General features: G+C 53.6%; 3 protein-coding genes across 3 annotated transcripts; 1 reads left to right on the top strand and 2 right to left on the bottom strand.

Annotated features, from left to right (window-relative positions):
* Positions 1 to 68: 68 nt before the first annotated feature.
* Positions 69 to 3,662, top strand: COCSUDRAFT_26959 (class I glutamine amidotransferase-like protein; the record flags this gene model as incomplete). Its single annotated transcript, XM_005650794.1, has 7 exons — positions 69 to 148; positions 397 to 551; positions 648 to 728; positions 1,085 to 1,266; positions 1,788 to 1,871; positions 2,487 to 2,559; positions 3,060 to 3,662. 7 exons carry the CDS (start codon positions 69 to 71, stop codon positions 3,137 to 3,139), a joined length of 735 nt encoding a protein of 244 aa, XP_005650851.1. The 3' UTR covers positions 3,140 to 3,662.
* Positions 3,663 to 4,002: 340 nt separating this feature from the next.
* On the bottom strand, positions 4,003 to 4,338 carry COCSUDRAFT_58847 (hypothetical protein; the record flags this gene model as incomplete). Its single annotated transcript, XM_005650793.1, has 1 exon — positions 4,003 to 4,338. One exon carries the CDS (start codon positions 4,336 to 4,338, stop codon positions 4,003 to 4,005), a length of 336 nt encoding a protein of 111 aa, XP_005650850.1.
* Positions 4,339 to 6,356: 2,018 nt separating this feature from the next.
* On the bottom strand, positions 6,357 to 22,943 carry COCSUDRAFT_58846 (hypothetical protein; the record flags this gene model as incomplete). Its single annotated transcript, XM_005650792.1, has 31 exons — positions 6,357 to 6,970; positions 7,291 to 7,445; positions 7,708 to 7,889; positions 8,236 to 8,685; positions 8,921 to 9,079; positions 9,391 to 9,775; positions 10,027 to 10,310; positions 10,606 to 10,812; positions 11,081 to 11,165; positions 11,664 to 11,829; positions 12,327 to 12,453; positions 12,839 to 12,976; positions 13,375 to 13,421; positions 13,557 to 13,649; positions 13,920 to 14,121; positions 14,456 to 14,625; positions 14,990 to 15,110; positions 15,678 to 15,826; positions 16,138 to 16,381; positions 16,765 to 16,968; positions 17,275 to 17,460; positions 17,798 to 17,950; positions 18,167 to 18,294; positions 19,097 to 19,253; positions 19,625 to 19,799; positions 20,034 to 20,357; positions 20,548 to 21,283; positions 21,486 to 21,547; positions 21,752 to 21,912; positions 22,312 to 22,536; positions 22,818 to 22,943. 31 exons carry the CDS (start codon positions 22,941 to 22,943, stop codon positions 6,357 to 6,359), a joined length of 6,615 nt encoding a protein of 2,204 aa, XP_005650849.1.
* Positions 22,944 to 23,579: the final 636 nt, after the last annotated feature.

The raw sequence follows: 23,579 nt of genomic DNA, 5'->3' as shown, positions 1-23,579 counted from the left end.
CCTTTGCCGGTCCGCGGATCACTTCGTATCATCCCTTTTCTCTCCAAATATCAGGCGATTGCCTAAACATGGTGCAGATCGACAGAATCCTGATAGTATGCACGTCGACGGGAATTTTGGGAGACACCGATCAGCAAACGGGAGTGTGGTACGAGCTCTGCTGACCGTGAATATGGGTGACGGCGATAGTTGATGGCAGACACTGTCGTGTTAGATGCACGCGTTCCGAACGTGATTCCATTTCCTCAGTTTAGTAAGAGCAACCTTGGACGCTTGTTCCGTCACATCAAGATTACGAAACAGCCTCCGCACGCCTTCAGAAAACAAAATCTGCCTTTGCCTGTGCCGCTATCGTGAATTCGCAAGGTGGTAAAGGAAAGGCACTGCACTCCGCAGGGCCGAGGAGCTCGCTGTGCCGTACTATCTCTTACTCAAGAAAGGCTACCTTGTGGACATCGTTTCCATCGGCGGTAACAAAGTTCCCATTGAACCCCTGAGCGTGGCTCCTCCATACAACAGAAATGCAGCCATCAGGCGTTTCCTCGAGGACGGTGCGGTGCTCGTTCACTTTCCCGGTTTGTAAGTGCCACTCAGTGCAATTTAATTTTGAGGCTCAGCATTTCTAATCGCTGTTTTCTCTCGTGCAGTGGAGCTGCAGACGAAACTCAAGAACACCACGTCTATTGCCTACGTCGACCCAGCGCCCTATGTTGCAGTCTTCATCCCTGGTGCGGTGTCTTGCTGGATCTTGCAACGCCCGGTCACTTCACACCTGCCTTTCAAGAGACCCTACTCTGCACAGATTGTCTGAGGCACACGCTGCCAGCTCTTTATGCTTGATGCAGCAACCGCCCTTCATCACAGACACATCCAAATTACTGCCATCTGTGACACCAGTGCATAGAGGACATTTTCTTGAGCTCAATTTGACCTACCGGCCCATGCACTTGTCACTGCTGATCATTTCCCAGCCTGCGGGGTGTGCTGGCATGTGCGGGCATCTGAACTCCTGTGGTCACATACAATTAGCGCTGATAGCACTGCACTTCTAAACCCGGGGGCATTTGCCGGCATGTTCGCGCAGGCGGCCACGGCATTGCGTGGGATGGCCCATTCAGCAAGGAGCTGATGCGCGTTGTGGAGAGCGCCTATGCCGGCGGCAAGGTCATTGGCGCTGTCTGCCACGGCCCGGCAGGCCTCATTGGCGCCAAAGTCACTGACCCCGGCGACCCTCTTTACGGCCAGTCCATCCTCACCGACAAGCAGGTGCAGTCACTGACCTCAACAGTACTTGCTCGTGATGTGCGCCAGTCACACCCATGACACCATGGTTGTGATAGGGCCTCAAAATATTCTGTAGAGTAGCCCGAATAGTTCTGGAGAGGCAACAGAAGTCTCCGAGAAACCCCAGAGATCTGCCACAGAATGGGGAATTATTATGTGCGGCCCACATATCGATCCCCAGCAGCCAGAAGACTGAGGCCAATCCCAGGGATTTCCCATCGAAGACAAAAGATCCTGTTTGAAATTGCAAAATCCTGCATTCTTGTTTAGGGTGTGAAGGTCTCTGTGTCCTTGCGAAGTGTCTGGAATAGGGGTGACTGGATTGGACACACAGTGGTGGCGTGTTTGTCATCAGAGCAGGTGCAAACTCTGCAGCAGGCCATATGGGCCTTGCTGCAATGCAATCTTCTGTGTCAACCCTTCAAGCAAGGTGCATGTTGGCGAAAGAAGCAAAGCAGTAGAGCAGGCTTCTCAGGCTTTGTGCATGTGCAATATTGTGGCAGGTGACGGGGCTGAGCAACAGCGAGGAGGAGTCAACCGGCCGCGCCGCTCTTGTGCCCTTCCTGCTGGAGGACAAGCTAAAGGAGGTCGGTTTCCCACGCAGCACAGCGCAATGCATACACTGGCTGTTCATACTGAGAACATTGTAAGCAGTGATTCTTTCGTGGCTTTCAAAAGCCAATGTGGCTTTTGACAGATTAAGGGGTCAGATTTGTGGCCTTCAAGGGGTTTTTGGATGTCTGCTTGGAAGCCACAAGTCGGCCTTGAAAAAGCAATTCACAATCGTGAAAAAGCCACATTTTGCCCTTTTTCAGCTTAAATGCCCCTGATATCACAAGTTTGAGCCAAAATCTCTCAAAATTCCTATCTTCAGCCATTTTTGTGGCTTCAGAAAGTTTGTTCAAAGAAATCTCCAAAGCCAAATTGGCTTTCGGCCAAAGATCTTGACACTATAAAAGCTGTCATGTGGCAAGAGGTACCCTAATGGCTGGGTGGAAGGGGCTGTGAAGGTTGAAGTCAGATCACACAATGAGGCATGCTGCGCAATTGAAAAGTCCAAACAGATCTGCTGAGCGTGTTTCCCTGCGAATAATGCACGGCTCTTGGCAAGACTCACCGGCACTGGCAGGCTTCGATGTCAATTGTTGTAATGGCGCGAGGGGAATGATTGGCAGTGATTGGCGTGTTGGTGGGTGGAGCAGGTGGGTGCAGTGTACGTGCGCGGGGTGAGGGACCTCGGCCCGTACGCCATCAGAGCCGGCCAGATCATCACAGGTGTGCTCCTCATATCAAAGTGACAGCCTGGAATATTGAGGTGCCACCCTGTAAGAGCGGCCAATACATTTCCTGTAGTAGTCATTTTAGAATCTGCAATAAATAATTGTTATTGGCCAGAAGGGCGGATAAATAAGACCCTAACTCCCAAAGTATAAGACTCTTTTGAGACCAGATTCGGAAAGCTCTCGACAAGCCCAATCCAATGGAGCATGACCCTGGTGCGTTTGAATTCTGGAAGACCACCAAAAGTTGCTTTTAGAAGTATCCCGCACCGCCGAGGGTGCGGGTTTTAGGAATGACTACTACAATATTGCTGCGTCTTTCTGGGCCCTCGCCACAGGACATGACAGGTCTGACACCGGCCATTACGCAAGAGCAATCCTTGAGCCCTGTTGTGAAGGAAGCCTCTGAGTGTTATTAGAAACCCCACATGTCTGCTTGAATACAAAACTAAAATGCAAATTCAAACCTTGTGATTCAGGGCTGGTTGTGTGCAGGTCAGAATCCGGCGAGCTCGAAGAGGACTGCGGAGCTGGTGATTGAGGCGCTGTCCTTTGGCGTCCGGCTGACCCCATGAGTTCTTTCCTCAAGCTTTGCAGCCACAGCATGTCTAGCCCTCTGTATTAAGCCCTCTCAAAGGGAGGCAATAAGCAAAGGAACAGTGGGTAGAAACCGCAGGGCATGCATGGGTATCATATGTGGCTGTACACCGCAGGAGGCAATAGCTCCATGTCAACTCTCAAAGGGGAGACTGAGTACTTTCTCAGTCCTGCAAGAACCCTGGCAATATGGGCATCCTGCTATGGGTATGTACAGTGTGTTTCGCACAGAATCTGAAAGTTTCTTGAGTTGAAGCTTGCCACTACCTCTTGTGACCAAGCAGAGCATGGCAACCACCTTCTAGGAAGGTCTGTCTGACACATGCTCTATGTGCAGCCAAAGCTGCCAGTCAGGTCTCAGGACAGCATGACTGCCCCTTTCATTCGCTAATTGCACCATGATGTGCTTTCTTGCCTGTTCCAGCATGTTTCCCGCGTCAAAGGCACTGAATGGCAAAAGCTCTTTCTGCAAATATTCCATTCTCAAAGCTGGCATTCGTCAGCCTTGTCTGAATTGGCCTTGTCTGAATCAACCACCAGCGGATCACTGCAGAGTGGATGTATGGCCTGCGCTCAATATGAGGCCGACTGCTACCAAGAGTCCCTGAGGAAGGTCCTCTGGCCTTCTAGTATCCCTTGCCCATGTAGCCTGCCAGAGTGAGGCTGAATACTGCACAAGAAATCAATGAGTCACAGCCCTTCTGCACAAACCCGTTACTGCCACAGGGTTATGCCAAGTACATAGCCCGTGCAGACCAATGTATCAACCACTGTGATTCTGTTGCAATGAGTATTATGGCATTGCGGTAGGCATGGATTCATCTTTCAGGAAGCTCACCTGTCACACCACTCCACTGGCAGCATAGGAGGGCCCTATGATAGACTGGCGCTTCTGGTTGTTCAAGATCATGTGAGGCTGCCCGTTGATTGACAGGACGTAGCTGCCGAACCATGTGATCAGGAAATTCTCCAGGAAGGGAAGCACAGGAGCGCCTGCTGAGTCTGCCATCGTGATGTGTGGAGGCACGGGCTGCTGGACATTCTCTGCGTTCGCGATATAAACTCTGGCCACATTGTTGTTGATCCGTTCAATCCGGATGCTCAGGGCGCCGTCAATCTGCAGGTAGTTCACATTGTCCTGCAGATATGAAAAGCTGCCCTTGTTCGTCAGCACCATGGCACCTGCAGCCAAAGCAGTCAAGTCTTGATATTTTCAAAGAAAAAGAAACACAATGGAAATTTGTTCGCACAGCGTTAACAGTGGCAACGGCAGGGTCCAGCTTGTCTTCTCACATCCTGGCAGAAGTGCAGCTCACTTTGCTCTCACGATTTACTCTCAGCAGTGGGCTGCAGCCCAAATGTTTGTAGAGCACTCAGGACTCTAGAAATTGTTCGTGTGGAGCTCTGCTTCACTACAGAAACAAAAGAATACAACAACGATGACTATGTTCACTTCATTAAATCTTCGCGAAGAAGATTGTGCACCTGGCAGCGATCGTGCTGATAGAGATCAACAATTCACGCCATGCCTTGAAGCCCACCACCCTGTCCACTGGACAGTGTCCAGCACCGAGCGCTTCCTCACAACCCAAGCGAAGGGAGCTGCATAATGGTCACGTAATGTCTTGACTAAGTATCTCGTGTGTCAGTGTCTCAGAAGAGGACGGGTATTGAGAACGAGCGCCCAAATTGATGAGTGTAGCGCCTCATAATATACGGCCTGCCATGCACAGGCCATGCCATGCTAGCATCTATACGATGCTAGCAAGCAATAAGGAGATATGCTTCTTTGCACAATTTCCTCGGATTCCTCCTTGGCACGGAACAACAGCTGCTTCATGCCCACCTAGAGGCTCTCCTTTCCGCAGTATCCCGCTACAATATGGGGCTTCTTCTTTAGGGGATGCTCAAGGTACGCCCTCCAAACGAGCTGCGGCACTGGACCTGGCAGATGCAGCGATCAGCCTGCAAACAGGTGTGCTGCTATTTTGCTTTGAAAGATCCATTTTCATCGAGAAACGGAGCGAGGTATTACATTTTTGCACTCGCACTCAACATCCTCCCAGCGATGTCTTCTCCATACTTTTGGACGAACGAACGTGCAATTGAACAGTTAGACGAATACCGAACGCCTTTGTCTATGGCTGCGGAAATGGAAAGCACTTGAATCCTTCAGAAGGCATTACCAGCATAGAGCGGTAAGAACGAAAAGCCCGAATTGAGCTCGCAAAAGATTGAATGCAAGAAGGCAGCAAGCAATATTGAGTCTTTGAGGCTCATCAAAAGTAGAAATTTGCACTGTTCTCAAGCTTACTGTGAATTCTCCATTACATCAAACTGCTTGTCAACCTCATTCCTTTCGGTGCTGTCAAATGCAACGCATCTGCCATGCTGAATTGCAGAGGCATCATGTAGGGACTACATTGCAGCCCCTATTTGCGATGCTCCATAAATCCCTGAGCGAGAAAGTGAGTGTGGAGGACTTTAGGGTCCTCGTCAGGGACCTGAAAACAACCCCGATTCATAATACACAATGCTGCCAAATCTGCTCATCAATGGCTCATCAAGATAACTGGTTTCATCCGTGGTTTCTAAGGCAAAATCCGGTGTTTTGATGGACGGGTGGAAGCTGCAATGCATGCTCTCTTGCAGAAGGCTGGTGTTGTGGAGTAATACATAACCGGCAAAGAGAGTGACTTGCTCGTCATAATCTCCCCTACTTTCTGAGTGCCATTTGTGCAGTGGAGAAACACAAGCAGGATAAGGCAACCGCATTTGATGCTCATTTGGTTATCGTAGAGTGCTAGCACCAGTGCATAGGGTCAACTGCTACTAGCTACAACAGTATGTGCAACAGGGCTCTGGGTGTTTGACTTCCTTCACAGTATATGATCAAGCAACATCATGACTTAGTCAGTATCACTTTTCCCAGGTTCATCCCAGTGTCTGGCACGCAACAGCACAGCGCATGCGTAGAGTCTTTCACCCTCCTGCACAAATCTGCCCCCGCGTCTGCACTCTTTATGTGAGTGAAACGGGCCAAGCCATGCCTCAATATCCAATAACATCCATTCATCACTCTTCAATGTTCTGCAGCCGCCTTTGCCATTTTGGCGTGCAAGCAAGCACTTCCATTCCGCTGTCATTTGCAGTCATATTCATTGCAATCCGGAGAAATAAGCACGAAAGAAGGTGTCAGGCATCGGGCCGCAGCCGCTTCGCAGCCGGCGCATCAAATTCCGATCCCATCAGATCCACCCCCACTGACACACCCCCACTCTGGGCGGCTCCACCAACGCCGTCTGACGGCTGCGCCGCCAGCGGGGCGCCAGCTGGCAGCGCCCCGAACACACTTGCCTCCCATGCACCTGGACCCCCGATTGGCACCGCCAGAGCAGAGCTCTGCACCAAACCCCCTGCTGCATCTCCGGCCGCCTGTCGATCAGCAGACACGCCGTTCAAGGCCGGCTGAGCAGCACCGGGCCAGTCTCCCTGTGCTTCTCCGGCCGTCGCATGTGGCAGGGCAATTTGATCATCGGTAGGGTCGGCAAGGGTGGGCGCGCCGCGTGAGGCCGCGCCAAAGTTGGCATCGGCCTCGGCCACGTCAGCTTCCTGGCGGCTGCGCTTGCGCGTCAGCGGCGTCCCCGGCTGCACCGGTGCATCAGTCTCCCGCGCTGTTCCCTCCTCGCTGCCCTGCGCGTTTTTCTCTGGCGCCTGCAAAGCATCTTTGCCGCCGATGCGTGCTGCCTGCATCGGCTGCGCAGCGGGCTCTCTGCCCATCTCTGGTGCTGAAAGCGGCAGCCTCGACCCTGCGCAACGACAGTCAGACCTAAAGGAGCATTCATTGGACACCGCAGCCCTTTCCTTCCTCCAATGATGCCCTGCTTTTGGTGTTCAGAGTTTTCGAGTTCACTGCTCCAAGTGCTGCAGTGACGGGACAAAGCACAAGAAAATAAGCCTGCGGGAAAGGCACTTCTTCTCGTGGTGACATCAGAAACGAGTGATCTAGGAGAATAAACAATGTCTGTAGATCATGAAAATGGCCATCTGGAAATCGGATCTGCTTGAATCATTCGCCGCATGCAAACTGCAAAAACGAAAGAGCTTCATAGTGAGCAGGCAGTCCCACCCTCGGCAGCTGCGCGGGTGGCCGGCCCAGAGCCCTTCCCCGCCGGCGAGGAGCGCCTTGTAGCGCGCGCCAGCTCATCATACGCGGCCGCTGCATCTGCCGCTGTCACGACCGCACTGCCCGCCCGCTGTGGCCCGCGGTACAGCTTATATGCCCTATAATAGAATCAATTTTGGAATGAATTCCCATTGTAGAAAGCATGGATGGATCACATCAAACATTGAGCTGCAGTCTTGCATCCTTCAAACTTTGGCAGCTGCAGCGGCGCGAAAGTTGCTGCAGGACCCATCAAAGTGCCTGGCAGGGCCAAAGCTGCGCGTTATGTTGCTGACTTGGTAATGATCCAGCCAACTTCTCTTTTGCAAATGAATTATAAGCATGAAGAAGACAGGACAGTGAGTGAGAGAGCGGCTGCACCTGACTAGAAGCTCGTCGAGGCGGCACAAGCTGCCCGCTCCGGGCAGCCCACTGCTGCCCGCTGCGGGCAGGCGGGCCACTCCAGACTTGTAGAGGTAGTGTGCGTGCCGCAGCAGCTCCAAAGATGCCTGTTGCACCACCGCATCCGTATGCATCGGCGCATGTCCCACCGCTGCAGCCGCCTACGATTTTCCAACAACTCAGTTACACAGTAAATATGGGTAAAATTGGATATAAGGTCAGGTTACAACTTTGGATTGAATCCACAGGCAAGCGGCCAAGCCCTCAGGGTCGCCACAAAAAGATCAACCTTTCTACTAGAGGCAGTAATGAAAAGTTTGGTGATCTGTTTTGGACAATTCCCGCTTTGCCTGGAGATAACAAGCAATTTTCCCCTCTTGCATGCACAGAAGATGACATACATGGGATCGTTAATGCCACTGCAGCACATACCACAGGAGAAAATCTGCTTTTGGTTGGCAAGGGGCTCTCCAGGACAAGGTGCAATTTATCAAGACGTGCGTTTACCTGGGGAGGCGGTGTGGCAGCTTCCTGGAGGCTGTGCTCCATGGCAGCACCTGGCAGGGTCTTGGCTGGCGTTGTGACTTGAGGCTGCCACCCTGCCACTCGCACCGGCGCCGGCGCTGCCCAAAAGGGCGCCCTCGGGCTGCCCGGGCCAGGCAGAGCATTCCACGCCTGAACTGGCGGCTGTCCAGAGGTCACCACATTTGGTGGCCAGCTGAACGCTGACTGACTTGGTGCCTGGCCAGATGTGACCTGCCTGAGCATAGCCTGATTTGGCAGTAGGCTGACGGCTGCCTGGTTTTGCGGCTGCGCAGAGAACGTCTGATCTGGCTGGAGGCTGCCTGAAGCCTGACTAGGCATGGCGCCAGCCTGGCGGCGGTCCAGATCAGGTAGCGCTGCTGCGAGCGCTGCGGCCGCTGCCGAGGCGATGCGGGCGGCAAGAGCCTGCACTTTCTGCGCGCAACCATATGACCTTCAGGGATCTCAAAGCATGAGGACACTCAACAGTCTGCTAGAAACTGTCAGTGCAGACCCTATCCTGGCCCTGCCCTCAGCAAGAAATGGCCGAGACCTGCAAGACCACAAATGCATGAATTAACATTCCATAAACCATCACCAGCACCAAAGAAGCACGTTCCATCAGATGCGCATGAGTACACAAAGAGTAGCAGCAACGGCAAAAACAAACCTCGTTGGCAGTGCGCAGGACTTTGCAGCGTTTGCGCACGGCTGCCAGGCGCGCCTGCAGCTCGTCCAGGTTGCCCCTGCGGCCCAGCTCATCGATGTACCCTAACGCGCCGCGCGCAAGGGCCGCCTCAGTGATCCACCCCACCAACGGCGTGTCAACCTGCGCAGCATGACCAGAAATAATAATGATATTTTTGACCATCTGCAAAGGTCACCTTGTTTGTTGGATCAAAAAGAAGATCAAACAGATTGAATTCTGTTTGTAGACTTGGTGCGCTGCAGATGGTGCACCTGAAAAGCCAGACCAAGCCCGATCAAGACCTGCTTCTTTGGTCCATACTTTCCTCAGCTTGCCGCCATTGCCTTTGCCGGAGAACTGTGATCCGGCGTTCTCAAAGTATGCAAGGGAGGCCTGTGAAGCTCTATCAGGAAGAGTGTATAGTTGGAGCAAACAAAGAGGTAGGGTCTCACCGGCTGGACAGCCTCGAGTGCTGCAGTCCAGTGATTGGCACCGTGCTCATTCCCGCCCAGCACAAAGTGGTCCATGTACAGCCCGTAGGCCGCCTCCAGAACAGGCAACGCCTCATCACTGACCGCCAGCTGCTGAGCTGGCATGCTGTTGCCTGCCTGCTCCCCAATCGGAACTCCCAAGAAGGAGAGTGGCATTTGCCCATTGCCAAAGGGGGCAGAGGGGCCGGCTGCTGCGCCCGGCAGGAGCCCAGGGACCAGCCCAGGGATTTGTCCAGATTGTATAGTGCGCTCCCCTGGAGGGTTCTGGAATGCAGGGGGCGCGATCGTAGGGCAGTGCTGCCGCAGCTGGCTTGCCAGTGTTGTGATGCAGCGGCCCAGAGCAAGCCTGCAGGCAGAACAAGTCTTCTCTTCAAAATTTAACATCACGCTTCCTGCCGTTTTGATGATCCGTCATCTGAGATTTGCTCTCGAAGAAGTTGCACACGACTTGCTGTCCTATCAGCCTTACAGAGATCCACAGAAACAACGCCAGAGGGCAGAACACATTGTGTCAGAGTGCCACCCTTCTGCACTACGCTTTTTGTCTAGTCTTAGAATTATGATAAGGAGCAGTCTGATGTGTGCTCAGAAGCGCACCGAGCCAGGTCAGCCATCATGGAGGGGTTGGACCACTGCTGGGGCGAGGCCAGGAAGCTGTGCGCAGCTGCCAGCGTGGCGTGGTTGCCTGTTCTGGCCAGCAGGTCCAGGTACCTAATCAGGTACTTGCGCCGGCAGGCTGCAAACTTGCGGTGCGACTCGTCGAGCCCGTTGCCAGCCGTGCGCGGCGGCTGCCGGCCCCAGGATGACTCATCGTCAGTCAGCGCTGAGCTGGCACCCTCATCACTCTGCCTCTCCACCTCTCCACCAGCCGCCTTGGTTAGCTGCACGCATCAAGCACGAAACAAGATCTCACGTGCACAGAAAGACTTGAAAATGTGGAAAATATTTGCTAGTAGTATATTTTAGAAATGGCCCATGATCAGGCCTACTGAGGGGAGGAGCACAACCTTGTCATCCAGTTGAATCTACCTGCCTGCACCGCTCTCTGCTGGTGCATGCATGCTCCCGGAACCCTTTAAATATGTACCAGGGATACAGATCTCCAATATGTGCAGCTCACGTGGAATATACACAAGTAATTCAGACTGGGCGTTGCAGAGCAGAGAGTCTGCACACCCTGTCGCCGATCTCCCACATGCTGATGCAGAAGTTGCGCTTGGGGGTGGTGAAGAGGTGGCGCAGCTCCTCGGCGGCTTCCCGGAAGCTGCCGCGCGCCTGGAGGGAACGCGCGAGCGCGTGGTGAGCCTTGTGGAACCCCTTGTCCTTCTCCAGGCACCATCGCAGCGCCGCCTCGCAGTCCGCCACCAGCAGATTCACCAGCTCCTGCGAATACATTATTCATTTTACTAATATTGTGAGAACAGTCTTTCCTGCCAGGGGCAAGGTGCGTCTGAAGAAAAGCTGCGGGTGAAGGCTGCCACGTGTCCTACCCCTTGCTGGACTTGCCAGATGCAAGCAAGGCAAATGTGACAAAATCATTCCTCCCTGCTGAAGACTGTTGGTCTGCTTTTGAGAACACGGGCAGACTGACCTGACTGAAGCACTTTCAAAGGAACATGCATGACACCAAAGAGCTCTGTGAAGAGGTCACCCCAACAGAAGGTGCTCCCTGGCCAGCAGTGATTTGCTGCATCAGCGCAGCTGCCCTCTGTTGCTTCTCCTCATCAAAGCAGTACCTGCGCAGGAGATAACAATATTTCCAAATATCTTTTCTGTTACGCACAGGCTCGCAGACCGGTACTTTCTTTCGCAAGGGCTCCTGTACGTTTTTATCAGTTATATAATGCATTAACCTGAGGCCGCAAGTCGCAGAACAATGTCGGCCTGCTGCCCACCTCTCAAGATGCCCCACACACACGGCACTGCATCTCAGCTTCCTGACTCAACACGATTGTATTCCTCAAGATCAGTATTGCAAGAGCAGCTAGCGACAACAAAAGGCGCTCAACCTGCATTTTCCCTGTGAGTATACCCTGTGGCCTCTGGCTATGGCCCCGCCCCTTCAACTGAGTACTACTTCTTCTGAGCAGTGCACAAGCAGCAAGCCAGCGCACCTGGCGACCAGAGCGAGGGCGTTCTCTGGGTGGTGCAGCTATGTGAGGTGGGCAGCATGCAGCCAGAACAACTGTTCAACCGCGCCACCGGCATGGACAAACTCCAGCAGGCCAGCGCACCTGGCGATCAGGGCGAGGGCGGCAGGTTCCAGAGACTGCGGCTGCTGCAGGATCTTGAGGCGGGTGGCGTGCAGGCGGTACAGGGGCTCCACCAGGCCGCCAGCATGGACCGATGCCAGCGAGCATGCGCGTGCCATGTCCGGCAGGTACTGCTCCGGAGGGAACGCTGCAGACAAATTCTGTATCTTACTTATCCAGCTAAATAAATTCCTACCCCTCGATGGACTCGCCAAGTCCATGCAAGAAGCAGTCAACCGCGTGCATGGTGCTCAGTATTTACACTGCCCTCCGCCAACCGGGGCCTCATCTTGTGAATACCTGGTAATGCTATCTCAGGGGTTGGAAGTGTATATTCCCATGTGGTTTTTCAATTGTTGTCTTTGCTTGAGAGACTTGCTTAAGTAAGCCGTAACCTGGTGAAGCAAGCAGGGTGGGCCAAATGCATGGCAGCAGGTGCTGTGGGAGACAGCAGCCAGAGAGTGGAGAAAACAAAAAAGCTGAAAACATGTTGCATGTAATATGGGTGCTTTTTGAATTGACTTGTCACGGCCCAAGCATTGTGTGGTGGGATCCTTTCTAAGGGCCAACAGTGGTTGAATGATTTACCAAGGCAGAGAAAAGTATGTAACCAAGGGGGGCATGTGCGGTTAGATCACTGCACACCGCATTTGGCGCGCATCTTGCCCAGGAACATGTGGTACATCCATTCGTCAGGCAGGCCCTCTATCGCGCGCTCGCATGCCTGAGCAGCCTGCGCCGCCAGCCGCTGCACAACCACTCTGTCCGGCACCTGCATTGCAAAGAATGACTGAGAACAGCGAGATGGACCCTGAAGCGGGGCTAGCCCCTGAAAAGGAGCAATCTGACGACAGCGATGCCATATGCGAGCAGCTGTGCATTGCAAGCAAGCGATGCAAGGAAACAACCTTCAGAAGACCTCCACGAAAGATCCCTGGGTGTCACTTGTGATCAACGTGCATCACCAGAATTTCAAAGATCTCATCAGGCACCAGAGCAACTCAAGAGCTCCTTCTGCAACGCACGTACGCGCTGCCTTCACAGATTAACAGGGACCATAGAGGGAAACTTTGCGTTCAGCTGTGTGTCCTGCAGCACAAGCTTCTGAGCATATACCATTGAAGTGATTGTTTGCTGGGTTTGGGAAGAAGCCCCACCCGCGCCAGCTGGTCGTAGAGGGGCGGTGCGTTCTGCAGGCGCTCGTGCAGCACCATGGCGATCTGCTCGTCCTGGAACACAACGTCCTCCGCCGGGCACAGCTGCCGAGCCACCAGCGTCGCCCGCGCAGCCCGCCTCTGCGCACAGCACATGCCCGGGATCACACCCAATCAAACAAACGACTTGGGCTGACAAGAACACTTCAGTCTGTCAGATCCCTCACAATTGGCCCTCTGTAAAAAGTAAAGCTGGGGTTGTCATCATTTCACATGGCACATGCTTTGAGTGTTGCATCCCAAAGCAGCTCAATCCACTTGCATGCATGCGATGATGTCAAGGGTCCAGGGAGAGGTAAGGGAACGCACTGCACTGCCCATGTATTGAAAGGCGCCGTCAGAGGCCAGGCCAAGCTAAGGAGACCCAAAGAATGGACGCTGTTCCTCTCTCAAGGCATGGATTCTTGAATGGGTCTGCTTGGTGAAAACAAAAGTGTATGCCTGATCGGACAAGGCGCGAGGCACACAGCGACCAGTACATGTGCTGAGCGCAATGGGATCATGTCCAGCCACACATCCATTTGCACTAGACGAGCCATCACCCCACAATGAAGCTATTCCAATGCCCAGGCAGGTGGCAAGCTCATCAAGCAACAAAGGCAAGGCATTATGGAGAGATGCAATCAAAAGGGTCTTGCCTGATACAACTCAAAGCGCTCACGGAGGTCGGCATTTGTGTCTGCGTGCCACTCCTCCACTGGAAGCTCTTCGGCAGCCATCTTGAGGATCCCCTCCGAGGCCTCCCGGTACACCACTGCATTGACGCCATGTACACACCGTAGTCAATGCGCCTCATTACGTGGCAACTGAATTGATTGTACCGGAGCAACGTCTCACTCCAGTTCACACTTCTCCCACATGCATCACAGTTTTCAAGCACGTTTGCAAATTTTGCAGTATTCACCAAGGCCAAGAAACTCTTGAACATGCCACGGCGGAGAGTATTGGCCCCAGGACCAAAAGAAACATGGAGGACTGTGCATGCAATGAAAGGGGCAGAGAGCAGAAAAGACGAGATAGATACCTGCGATGCGGTCCCATGCAAAGTAGCGCAGGGGGTTGTAGCGCAGGTCGAAGCAGGCCAGCTCGATGTAATTCTCCACTGCCGCGGCACCGGCCGGCAAAAGGGCAAAGTCCTCCTTGAGCAGGACGTCCAGATCTGGCTGTAGGCGCAGCAGCAGGTGGTGCAGGATCGCGTGCACGCCCGCATGCTCATCGGCCGCCACCTGTCAGATGCATGCATGCAGCCGTCAGACTGCTTGCTGAAAATAGTGCCTTTGTCTCATGACGGATATCCCTGATAAGCGCGGTGAATGTCTAGCTCAAAACATGCATGCTTGTCAAGCAAATTGAGCCATGAACATAAAGTGGCGCGGCAAGAACTTGTGACCGGGGCAATCTTGCACACATGATAGTTGCAGGGGTCTCCGAACACAGGCATTTGAGAAGGCATGTAAGCAACTTAATAAGACGATACAAGGAACATTGCCAAAGCACAACCAACTCATTGACTTTGCGGCCATGCACTACTGCAAGCATTCCCAGTGCGTGAAAACGCACCGCTTGCTGCAGCTCGGGCGGCGGTGCAAGCAGCTTTTGGACGGCAGTCGGCCGGGCTTCCTGCAGCAGGTACTGCTCGCCCATATTGTCCAGCAGGGCATCTGGCCTCCATGCGTCCAACACAGCCTGCGGCGGTGCCTTGAAATGCTTCTGCATCGCCTGCAGCACCCCTGCGATTCATACAGTCCCCTTGTCTCAGTGTGTCTGTCCTGAAGGTGTGGAAATTCTGCAACTCCGCGTTGGCACTTTGGCCTGTCCACTCGGAGCACCCCTATAGCTGGCATGCCTGATGTAAAGCCTGCCATGCATGCCATACGCGGACTATATTCATTGAAAAGTGGATATCCTTCAAAAGGTGTCCATGATGAGAGGCAGTGAGCTGGCGTGAGGAAGCTGACAGGAAGCTTCCTGATGTCAGCTGCACAAGGGCTGCAGAAGGCAACCCTCGCTTGCGTGTGTGAGAGAATTTCATGCAATTAGATTTCTGACTGACATGTCGGAATGCATCCATGCCACGAAAGTGAGGCTGCGCACCTTGCAGCCGGCCGAGCGCCTTCTTGTCATGCGCGATGCCCTCTGCGTAGGGGCGGATGTAGCGCCAGGCATCCAGACACTCCTCCGGCGTCCGCATTGCCACCCGCGCCACAACTTGGTCCTGATAGCATGCCACATAAACACACCCTCTCACCAATCCCAAGTATCACAAAAACAAGCAACGTCTGCGCCTCTGTGGTGCTGGAAAAGCAGAAAGCGCACAGGTGAATCACCCAAACCTGACGCTGGTTCTGCACGAGCTTCTCTGCCTGGTTCTATGCAACAGAGATCGACGCCCCCGAGTGACACCCGGGCAGGGGCCAAGGGGTGACAAAATTTTTCCTCTATGAGTAAGATGTTGACAGCGGTGAATGGTGACAAGGCTGAGAAAGCAGCAGCAAGGAAGATCTTGATGCCGTGCAACCAGATCCCTGTCAAGATTTGGCCAGATAATGCCGTGGCAAACTAAGCCTCTCCCAGACACCAACTGGACAAGATCTGGCTACTAGCATTATCAGGATCCCTGATATAAACAGTCAACACCAATCATGGTGTGAAAAATTCTTCACCCACATCATGCACCCTCTCAAAATCGGATGCTTTGATTCAAATGGCCAGAAGCCAGCGATATCGGTGCAATGTCGCATGGAAGGCATGGTCGGGGGCAACGCATATTAGGATGACTCACCTCCATGCTGCCCCAATCGGGGTCTCTGTGAGGCAGTTCGACACCGTAGAGCACATGCAGGCATTGTGCCAGAGCGCCCTCCACCCGCGCATCCAGCGTCGCTGTTCCCTCCGCCTCCTCAGAATTGCCTTCCTGATCCATATGCCCTTCTGCACAGCCAGTCCATGCCTGATTGCTGAGAAATACAATGGAAGATGAGAATAATTTGACATGGGGACAAAGCGCTCAAAGAACTGCTGGCCGAGCATGCATGAAACGTAGAGCACATGAGTGGAGTGACTCGCTTTATAATCATACCAAGGTGGCCAGTGTCACGCTGATAGAGCACATGAGTGGAGTGACTCGCTTTATAATCATACCAAGGTGGCCAGTGTCACGCTGAAGGCCATAGAATGTAGGTATTTGGAAGCCCGTAGAGGCAATGTGAGAGGCCAGTAGAAATATAGAAGCTTGTACCAACCTGCAGGGACCTCCTTGAGGGCTTGCAGCAAAGCGCCGAGCTGCGTAAGGCATGCCTTCACCCAGGCGCCATGCTGCTGAGTCAGCGCGCGCCTGGCGGCAAGGATCTCGCTGGCCGCGCGCATCAGCGCCTCCTCAGCGCTGATGTCAGCGCGGCTGAGCTGGCGCCGCGCTGACATGCGCAGCGTGCTCAGCGCACACAGCGCTGACACCGCCGCCAGCAGCGCTGCCTGCCTGCCAGCGTCCTGCGCGTAAGATGCACAGCTCAAGACCGCAATCATGTTTTGCAGCTGAGTGCATTGCTGAAGATTTGGCAAGGGTGCTGGAAAACCTCATAATCTTTGTCACAGTCATTACATTACCATCTGCTTTTCCTAGCTGTTGGGTAAAGTGGGGTGTGTGCCAGGCAACACTCGGGGTGTCCTGATGAGCGATCAGCCTTTTGAATGCAGACAGACATCTTTTATCCTTACTGGACTGCATGCAGGGACTTTAGACTCATCACGAATCATCAAGAGGCACCTAGCAGGCGCCTCACTCCAACAGCGCCTCAAAAGGTCCTGTACCTAGCATGCATGTATACATGCATCAATCAACCACTTCACAATGAGGTGGCTATCATATTTACCTTGCCACTAAGGCTGCGGCCAACCGCGCCGCGTGCCGGTGCCTGGCACAGGGACCAGTAGTACCTCTCTACCAGCACAGCCACCCGCCACTGCACTTGAGGCAGCTCTTGTGACTTCAGCGCCTCCAGATGTGGCGCTAGGGCCTGCAGCCCAGCTTCACTACGCGCATGCGTGCTGACAAACTCGGCCAACTCCGTCAGGGCCTGCAGCACACAGTGACTGATCTTAGAAGATCAGACATAATGGTCCCCGAGAGCTGTGCTCTGTGGCAGGCCTCTTCAGCAACTGGGTGCACACATAGAGGTTGAAGCAGAACACATATGCTTGCAGGGGCTGCAAGATACAAGACTGGGGATCATATATCGGGTACATGAAGGGGCCATAAAACAGGCCAAAGAGCACAAGCAGTCCATATTGTGTCTTCCTGGCTGCATCCATGTGTACATAATCGTTCTCCAATTAAATGACTCACACGAGATCTGTTGATAGTATCTGTGATCCATGCGCACCTGGGTCAACAAGATCTTGACAGGTTTCCCGGCGTCCTTGACAGCCGTTGGCGGGGGGCCGGCGGCGGACGCCGTGTGCGCGGACTCATCCGCCAGGTCAGCAGACAGCGCCGGCAGCAGGTGAGTCAGCGCCACTAAGCGGCAGCGCAGCTCCAACGGCGCATCTTCCACGCTTGTCGCGGCGTCCTGCAACCCACAGAAATTGCATTGCATCAGAATCACGACATAGCTGGCGAGAAAAAGCAGCGCCCCATGCTGCCATGCACAAGCACTGCTTCACCGGCTGCATTTAGGAAGATAGCGAGGTGTTGAGTTCGGAACCAACAAGTTTATCTGTAGAGATCTATGTGATCAGCATGGGTCTGCCAATTTCTTCCACCAGATGCAGCTATCAAGAAAAAAATGGTAAGGATCCATGGCCTCATCCATAAGCATGGATGAGTAGACACAAAGTGCAGGCTCCCACGCAGGATTGATGATGGTTGTCTAACATGATATTGATGAAGATTGCAGTGATTCTCACCTGCAGCATCTGCAGAGCGTCCAGAAATGTCTTCCGGTCGCTGCGCAGCGCCCGGCTGGCCGCCACGTCATCGCCCAGCAGGGCAGGAGCCAGCTCGGCGATGACTGATTGCGGCCTCTCCTCTGACAAGTTGCGCTTGCTTGACTCCAACACCTGAAACATGCATCACATCAGGGGCAATGGAATCTTGCCAGATGTCGCTGGATCAGAGGGCACAATGAAGACGACACTCAAACATACCACGCAGAGAGAGAACCCCAACACAACATCATAATATACTCTCCCTCCTGCATTGACGGGAGATACATTCCTGAGCCATATCAGGCTTCCTCCATGTGCAGATGCAAATTGACAAGACGGCGTGCACACCTCAAAGAGCTGCAGTCCCTCCACTTTTGCAGCGGCGGCCGTGGCGCTGATCTGTCCGTCCTTCTCAAGGTTGACGCAGTGTATCTGTAAAGGCTCCCGTTCTGAGCTGCCCTCTGATGCGCCAATGCCTGTATAAGCATGGTGTACCGCACTCAATGCGCTGCAAGAAGTGACAGGAGTTCCAGAATTACTTGCCCAACGCCCGCCGTGGCTGGAGAATTCAGCAGGTCTGGACAGAGAAAACAATCAAGTGGCAGCTAAACAAAGCAAGCCAGGACACACCTTTACAGAGATGCTGGCAGGCAAAGTAGTGTCCAGCAGCTGCAGCAAAATCCCTGCAATGAAATCAATTGTTATTTTTATGACACGATTTCCAGTCCTTCAGAACTAGGTACGTTGAGCAACACCTGGATTATTGCTCTCCAGTCTTCTCGATTCTTGCACTTCCTCCACCAGTCATATGCACGTCCGATAGCATTAAGGTCATCTCTCACTATCACTCTCATGGCATCACATGCAGCTCTATACCAGACTTGGACTTATCTGCACACTGTGCAGCCTGGTACTGAACACTACTCAACAAGTAAAGGAACAAAAAGTACGAAGGAGGGACCAAGAATGGAAGATGTTTTGGGCACCTGCGCAGCTCTGCAAGCCTGCCTAAGGCCCACTGATGCCTTGCCAACTGAGGCCGCTGCAGCGCAGTGTCATCTCCATTAGCTGAGCTTCTATCACCTGCGCACAGAGATACCATCTGTTGCACAAAAACGAGAGTGACTGACTTTGCAAATTGCACCTGTATCTGGGCATAATCTGTTGGTGAAGAATTCACCCTTTCTTTGATCAACCTATAATACCTCCTTGAGGCCGATGGGGGGCTTAGATGGATCAAAGCAGACGTCCATGTAGCAGGTATAGCACAGGCCTCACCTGCGGGGCTCTGCAGCATATCCATGAGGAACGCTCCGAGGAAAGTTTCGCAGGCGCGGACGTGCGCCGCAGCCACCGCCTCCTGAGCCGCCCTGTTGCGCTTGGAGGCCGGCCCCTTGGCGGACACTGCAACAGACGCCGTTGGTTGCGCGCCCTCCTGCAATGTAGAACCCTTTAAATTCACTGAAGCTTGCACAACATCTCAATCCTCTGGTATCCTGCCTGATGAACAAGCCATGTACAGTTGTATGCATACATGTGAGCGGGATGACACATGTTCCCAACGCAGGTGCAGCTTGCTCTGCAGGCGCATCCCTCTGGACCCACTGAAAAACTGACTTCTGAACGTGTGTTCCTAATGATCTAGGTGATATATCTGAAGCCATTGTGTGAGTGCACCTGCTTGAGACCTGACGAGTGCCTGCAGACGGCGGCACTCTCCTCTCGCTTGACTCGCTGCCTCTGACTGACTCTCAAACCTTTGTTCCTATGTCAATCGTCAGTGTTTAGCCTACAGGGGCTCAATACCTGGGCTGCAGTGGCATCGGCCGGTGGGACGACGGCGGCCGACGGGCCGAAAAGCGCGGCGCGGTCGAGGTGCAGCTCGGCCAATGACAGCGCGACAGCTGGCATCGGCCGCCAGCCGCTGCCAAGCGCGGCCGCCAGCTCCATCAGCTTTGGCAGCGCCTCTGGTGGGATGCGCCTGCACAAGGATCGGACAGGATTGCTGTGAACCCCTTTTATCAAGGAATCCCTGAGAGCTGTTGTCATGCTGCATGCGTCAGCTTCACAATGAGGATGCTCACAACGCAGCATCCTAGATGCAGCACTTGATTGCCCTGGCCCAGCGAAGGGGCGCAGCAGTGAGGGACAGCACAACACAGGAAATGCAGCTGCAAAATTCTCTTTCTTGGGGACTTGAAGAAACTGCTCGCACCTGCTTGGGTCTGATGCGAGTTCCTGGACGGCAGCGGCGCCAAGGCTGTGCAGGGACTCCTTCGGCGGCCGCGCCAGCAGGAACGCCCTCACGTCTCGCTCCTCCTCCCGGCTCCGTTTGGCGGCGTTGCCTCCCGTTGCCGGCAGTTGCGGCGCAGCTGCCGGCCCGGCACTGCCGGGCGTCTGGGCGCCCGAGCCGGCCGGCCCTGAAGCGGCTGCCATGTCAGGCTGTGGTCGTTTTGGCAGGAAGGGAAGAAGCATTGCAATGATGTTCACTGCCTCTGAGCCCCCGTTGCCCTCGTCATCTGTGCCTCCTCGCCCCTCCCTGGAACAATAACACAGCGTCATGTACTGCTTTCTCCACGATGAATGCCACAAATGGGTGCAAGTATGTCCGTTTCTGACCAGACAGGCTATTCAAACAAAGTCAGCGTAAAAGCTGATGCCGGCAGGTTTGTACCCTGCAAATTCAAGACAGAGGCAGACGGACATGCATGTGGGGATTGATAAAGCACCTGCGTGCCTCCAGCCGTCTGGATGCTCTGCTTGGCACATGGGCATCCTTTCTGGGCGTCCTTCCGGTCTCCTCTGCCTTAACTCCCTTCTCGCCGTTTGCACCTCCCCGGTCCACCTCTGCAGCTCCCTCCGCGCTGGATCCATGTCCCTTCTCTTGTGCTGTGCCACCTGTCTCCTGTGCGGCCCCTGAGGCCCCTTCTGTTGCCTGGGTAGGCTCTGACTGCCCCTGCGCTGAGTCATCCTGAGAAGGCGGCTGATCCACAAATTCCGGGATGCATTTCCGCGCCACTTTGGGGTCGCGGCGGCCGCGCCTTGTGGGCGGTGAAGGCGGAAGCTTCTCGGCCTGATCATGCGCTGCGGCAGTCCGCTTTGGCTCTGCATCAATCGCTCCCCCTGGTGCACCCGCTATACTACCCCCCGGCAACTTGAGCTCTGGCAGGCGCTCTCCAACTGTCTCCTCTGCTGCGCTGGTTGCATCCATCTCCTCTGCAGGCAGCTGCAGTGTGACTGACTCCCCGGCGCTGAGCTGCGCTGCGTTCTCTGAGCCTCTGTTGGGGCCTTTAATGAGGTCTGTGAGTGTCTGCAGCAGGGCAGCCCATGTGGCATTCTGTAGTGTGACCTGGCGATGGCCCTTTGTATGGCCGTTTGGATGTCTAAGCTGCTCCAATTGCAGCCTCTGCCTGAAGCGCGGCTGTAGCACAGCTTTTGCATCTGCCTCACCGCTGTCATCTGGGCCTGTGTTGCAAAAGAAAGTCTGTCATATATAAGAGATACTGTAAATTATCAATGGTCACATGCACACAATATTGATAAATGGCTTCAATCAGTTTGGATCGTCAGTGACATCAGTTGCCTGATGTTTGACATAATCGAAGCGCACCAGAGCTTCAGCACTCACATGGCATGCCAGTGCATGGCCATTTCTGCACATGCTCACCTGCTGCAGAAGGATGTTCCAGGATTGTAGACAACTTCTGAGCGCGAGGGTGACCTGGATCCCTTCACGGCAAAGCCAACAGCAACAAATTCAGTATCCTTTCACATTAGCTCTTGCTCAGCCCCTTATGTGCAGATTGTCTGCATACACACCTTCACTTTTGCAGGAGCAAGCTTGCAGTAGGAAAAAAAGGAACTTTTAGCAATGAGCCACGTGACTCAAAGCAAGGCAGCTGAGACTTGTGAGAGGAGATGCAGCAGCTGCACCTGTGCAGGATGCGCTTGATGAGTGGCGAAGCTGCATGCCAGTCGCCCAGCTGCAGCACAACTTCCACCAGCTTCTCCAGCATCAGCGCATGTCTAGGATGGCGTGCCAGGCCGTGCTCAAACACATTCCGCGCCACTCCCCACAGCCCGCACTCCGCAGCCTGCAAAAGTATTACTAACTGAATCATGCGATTGTACGCATCAAGATCAGAAAGTGGCTGGTCTTGAACATTCACCAACTGCCTCCGCCTCTCCGCTGCCACAGACAGAACCTTCTACCAGCGCTTTGCTGCTTTCATGGAGTCGCTGACGGCTCCCATGGTAGCAGCAAACCTGGAAGAAGAGCTTATAGCTCACATGCTACGAGCAGGCACTTGACAAAGTTCCAGGGAATGCCCGGGTCCAAGCGCATGAATAGACAGTGATGCAGTGGCAGCATATCAACCACCTCAAGAAGACTGGTGTCAACTTTGAATGCCAGCTCTTGATTGCTTCAATTCCAACACTCCTGAAAGGCATTGCGCAATAAAAAAGAAGGCATGCAGGGAGTGCACGCTCACCAGAGTTCCCATGCGGTTCCACACCACAGCATCCCCGTCGTCCAGCAGCAGAGCCTGCCCGTAGAGCTGCAAGGCGCGCATAGCGCTCTCATCTGACTCAGCCAGCAGCGCAGCCAGGTTCTTAAAGATCACATGCTTCAGCTGCTTGGCAGATGCCATGGACAGACCGGCGCCTTCGTTGCTCTCTGCCAGCAGCGGCTCCACAAGAAGTGCTTCAAAAGCATCCTGAGGAGTCACAAAAGTGCCAAATATGTCAATATGAGGCACTGATTTCTGCTGAACTGTTGCAGGATGCTCCTCTAAACTGTAAACATTGTCTCCACACCCTTCACAAAAGTAAGCTTCGAATTGAGACCTTACTTATTTTTTGGCAGATATCAGTGTACTTGACAGTGAAAGGAGGCTGTTAGACTGCGACAGGGTCACTTGATGGGGCTCCAGCTGTGAGTCAGCAAGATAAGGAAAACGCTACGAACTTGTGCTTCTGTCGTCCTCCCATCCTGTACGAGCTGCAGTGCTCGCATATATGAGTCTGCCACGCGTGCTTCTTGCGCCTCCAAGGTCTCCCCATTTTGTTCCTCTCCATCAGTATCGGGCGAGGCATTGATGGCAGCAAAAGCCAGCCGCACCATAGGTGCGCTGGCTCACGGTCGCACAAAAGCCATCCTTTCGAAGTCAAAGTTCCTCAATGCTTGTGAACCAAAAAAATAGATATCATCGAAGTGCTCTGGCGGTCTATGTTGCAACAAGCTCTGCCGAGAACGTTGACAAGTCCCTTGCCAAAGCCACGGATAATCATGCTTCATGTTTGATAGAAAGATAAGTCATTTTAAGAGAATGTTCAGAGCTTGCACAATGCAAAATAATGCCGATGGAGTGAAAGTGATCGACTGCTATCTTGTTGCTGTAAAGCTCATCTTAGTGCCGCTCAAGGCCTCAACCGGACAGTCTCTTACGTGTCATATAATTTGAGAAGGGAACTGTTTGGTCACTTCTGCGTGACCCGAAAAGTTTTATGTGAACTTGGCACGTGAGGTCACCCTTTGCACGTGCCTACATTCTGCATTGAGTAGCTCTTGCTCTTGCTCTATCGTTAATCCAGTTCGCTCGAATGTGTTTTAACATTCTTTCTGGACATCTTCACACATCTGGAGGCCGAATCTGCAAGTTTCATATTGCGGGGCCTTGCCTGCACGATTAGTGTTTGAAGCATCACTTTCATAGACAGATTCTGGAAGCCAAGACCTTAAATGTTGAGTGAAAGAAAT

The sequence above is a fragment of the Coccomyxa subellipsoidea genome, assembly GCF_000258705.1.
Source record: "Coccomyxa subellipsoidea C-169, whole genome shotgun sequence".
NCBI lineage: Eukaryota > Viridiplantae > Chlorophyta > Trebouxiophyceae > Coccomyxaceae > Coccomyxa > Coccomyxa subellipsoidea.
Note: the sequence above shows the minus strand (reverse complement) of the source record. Positions and strands in the feature narration are given on the sequence as shown.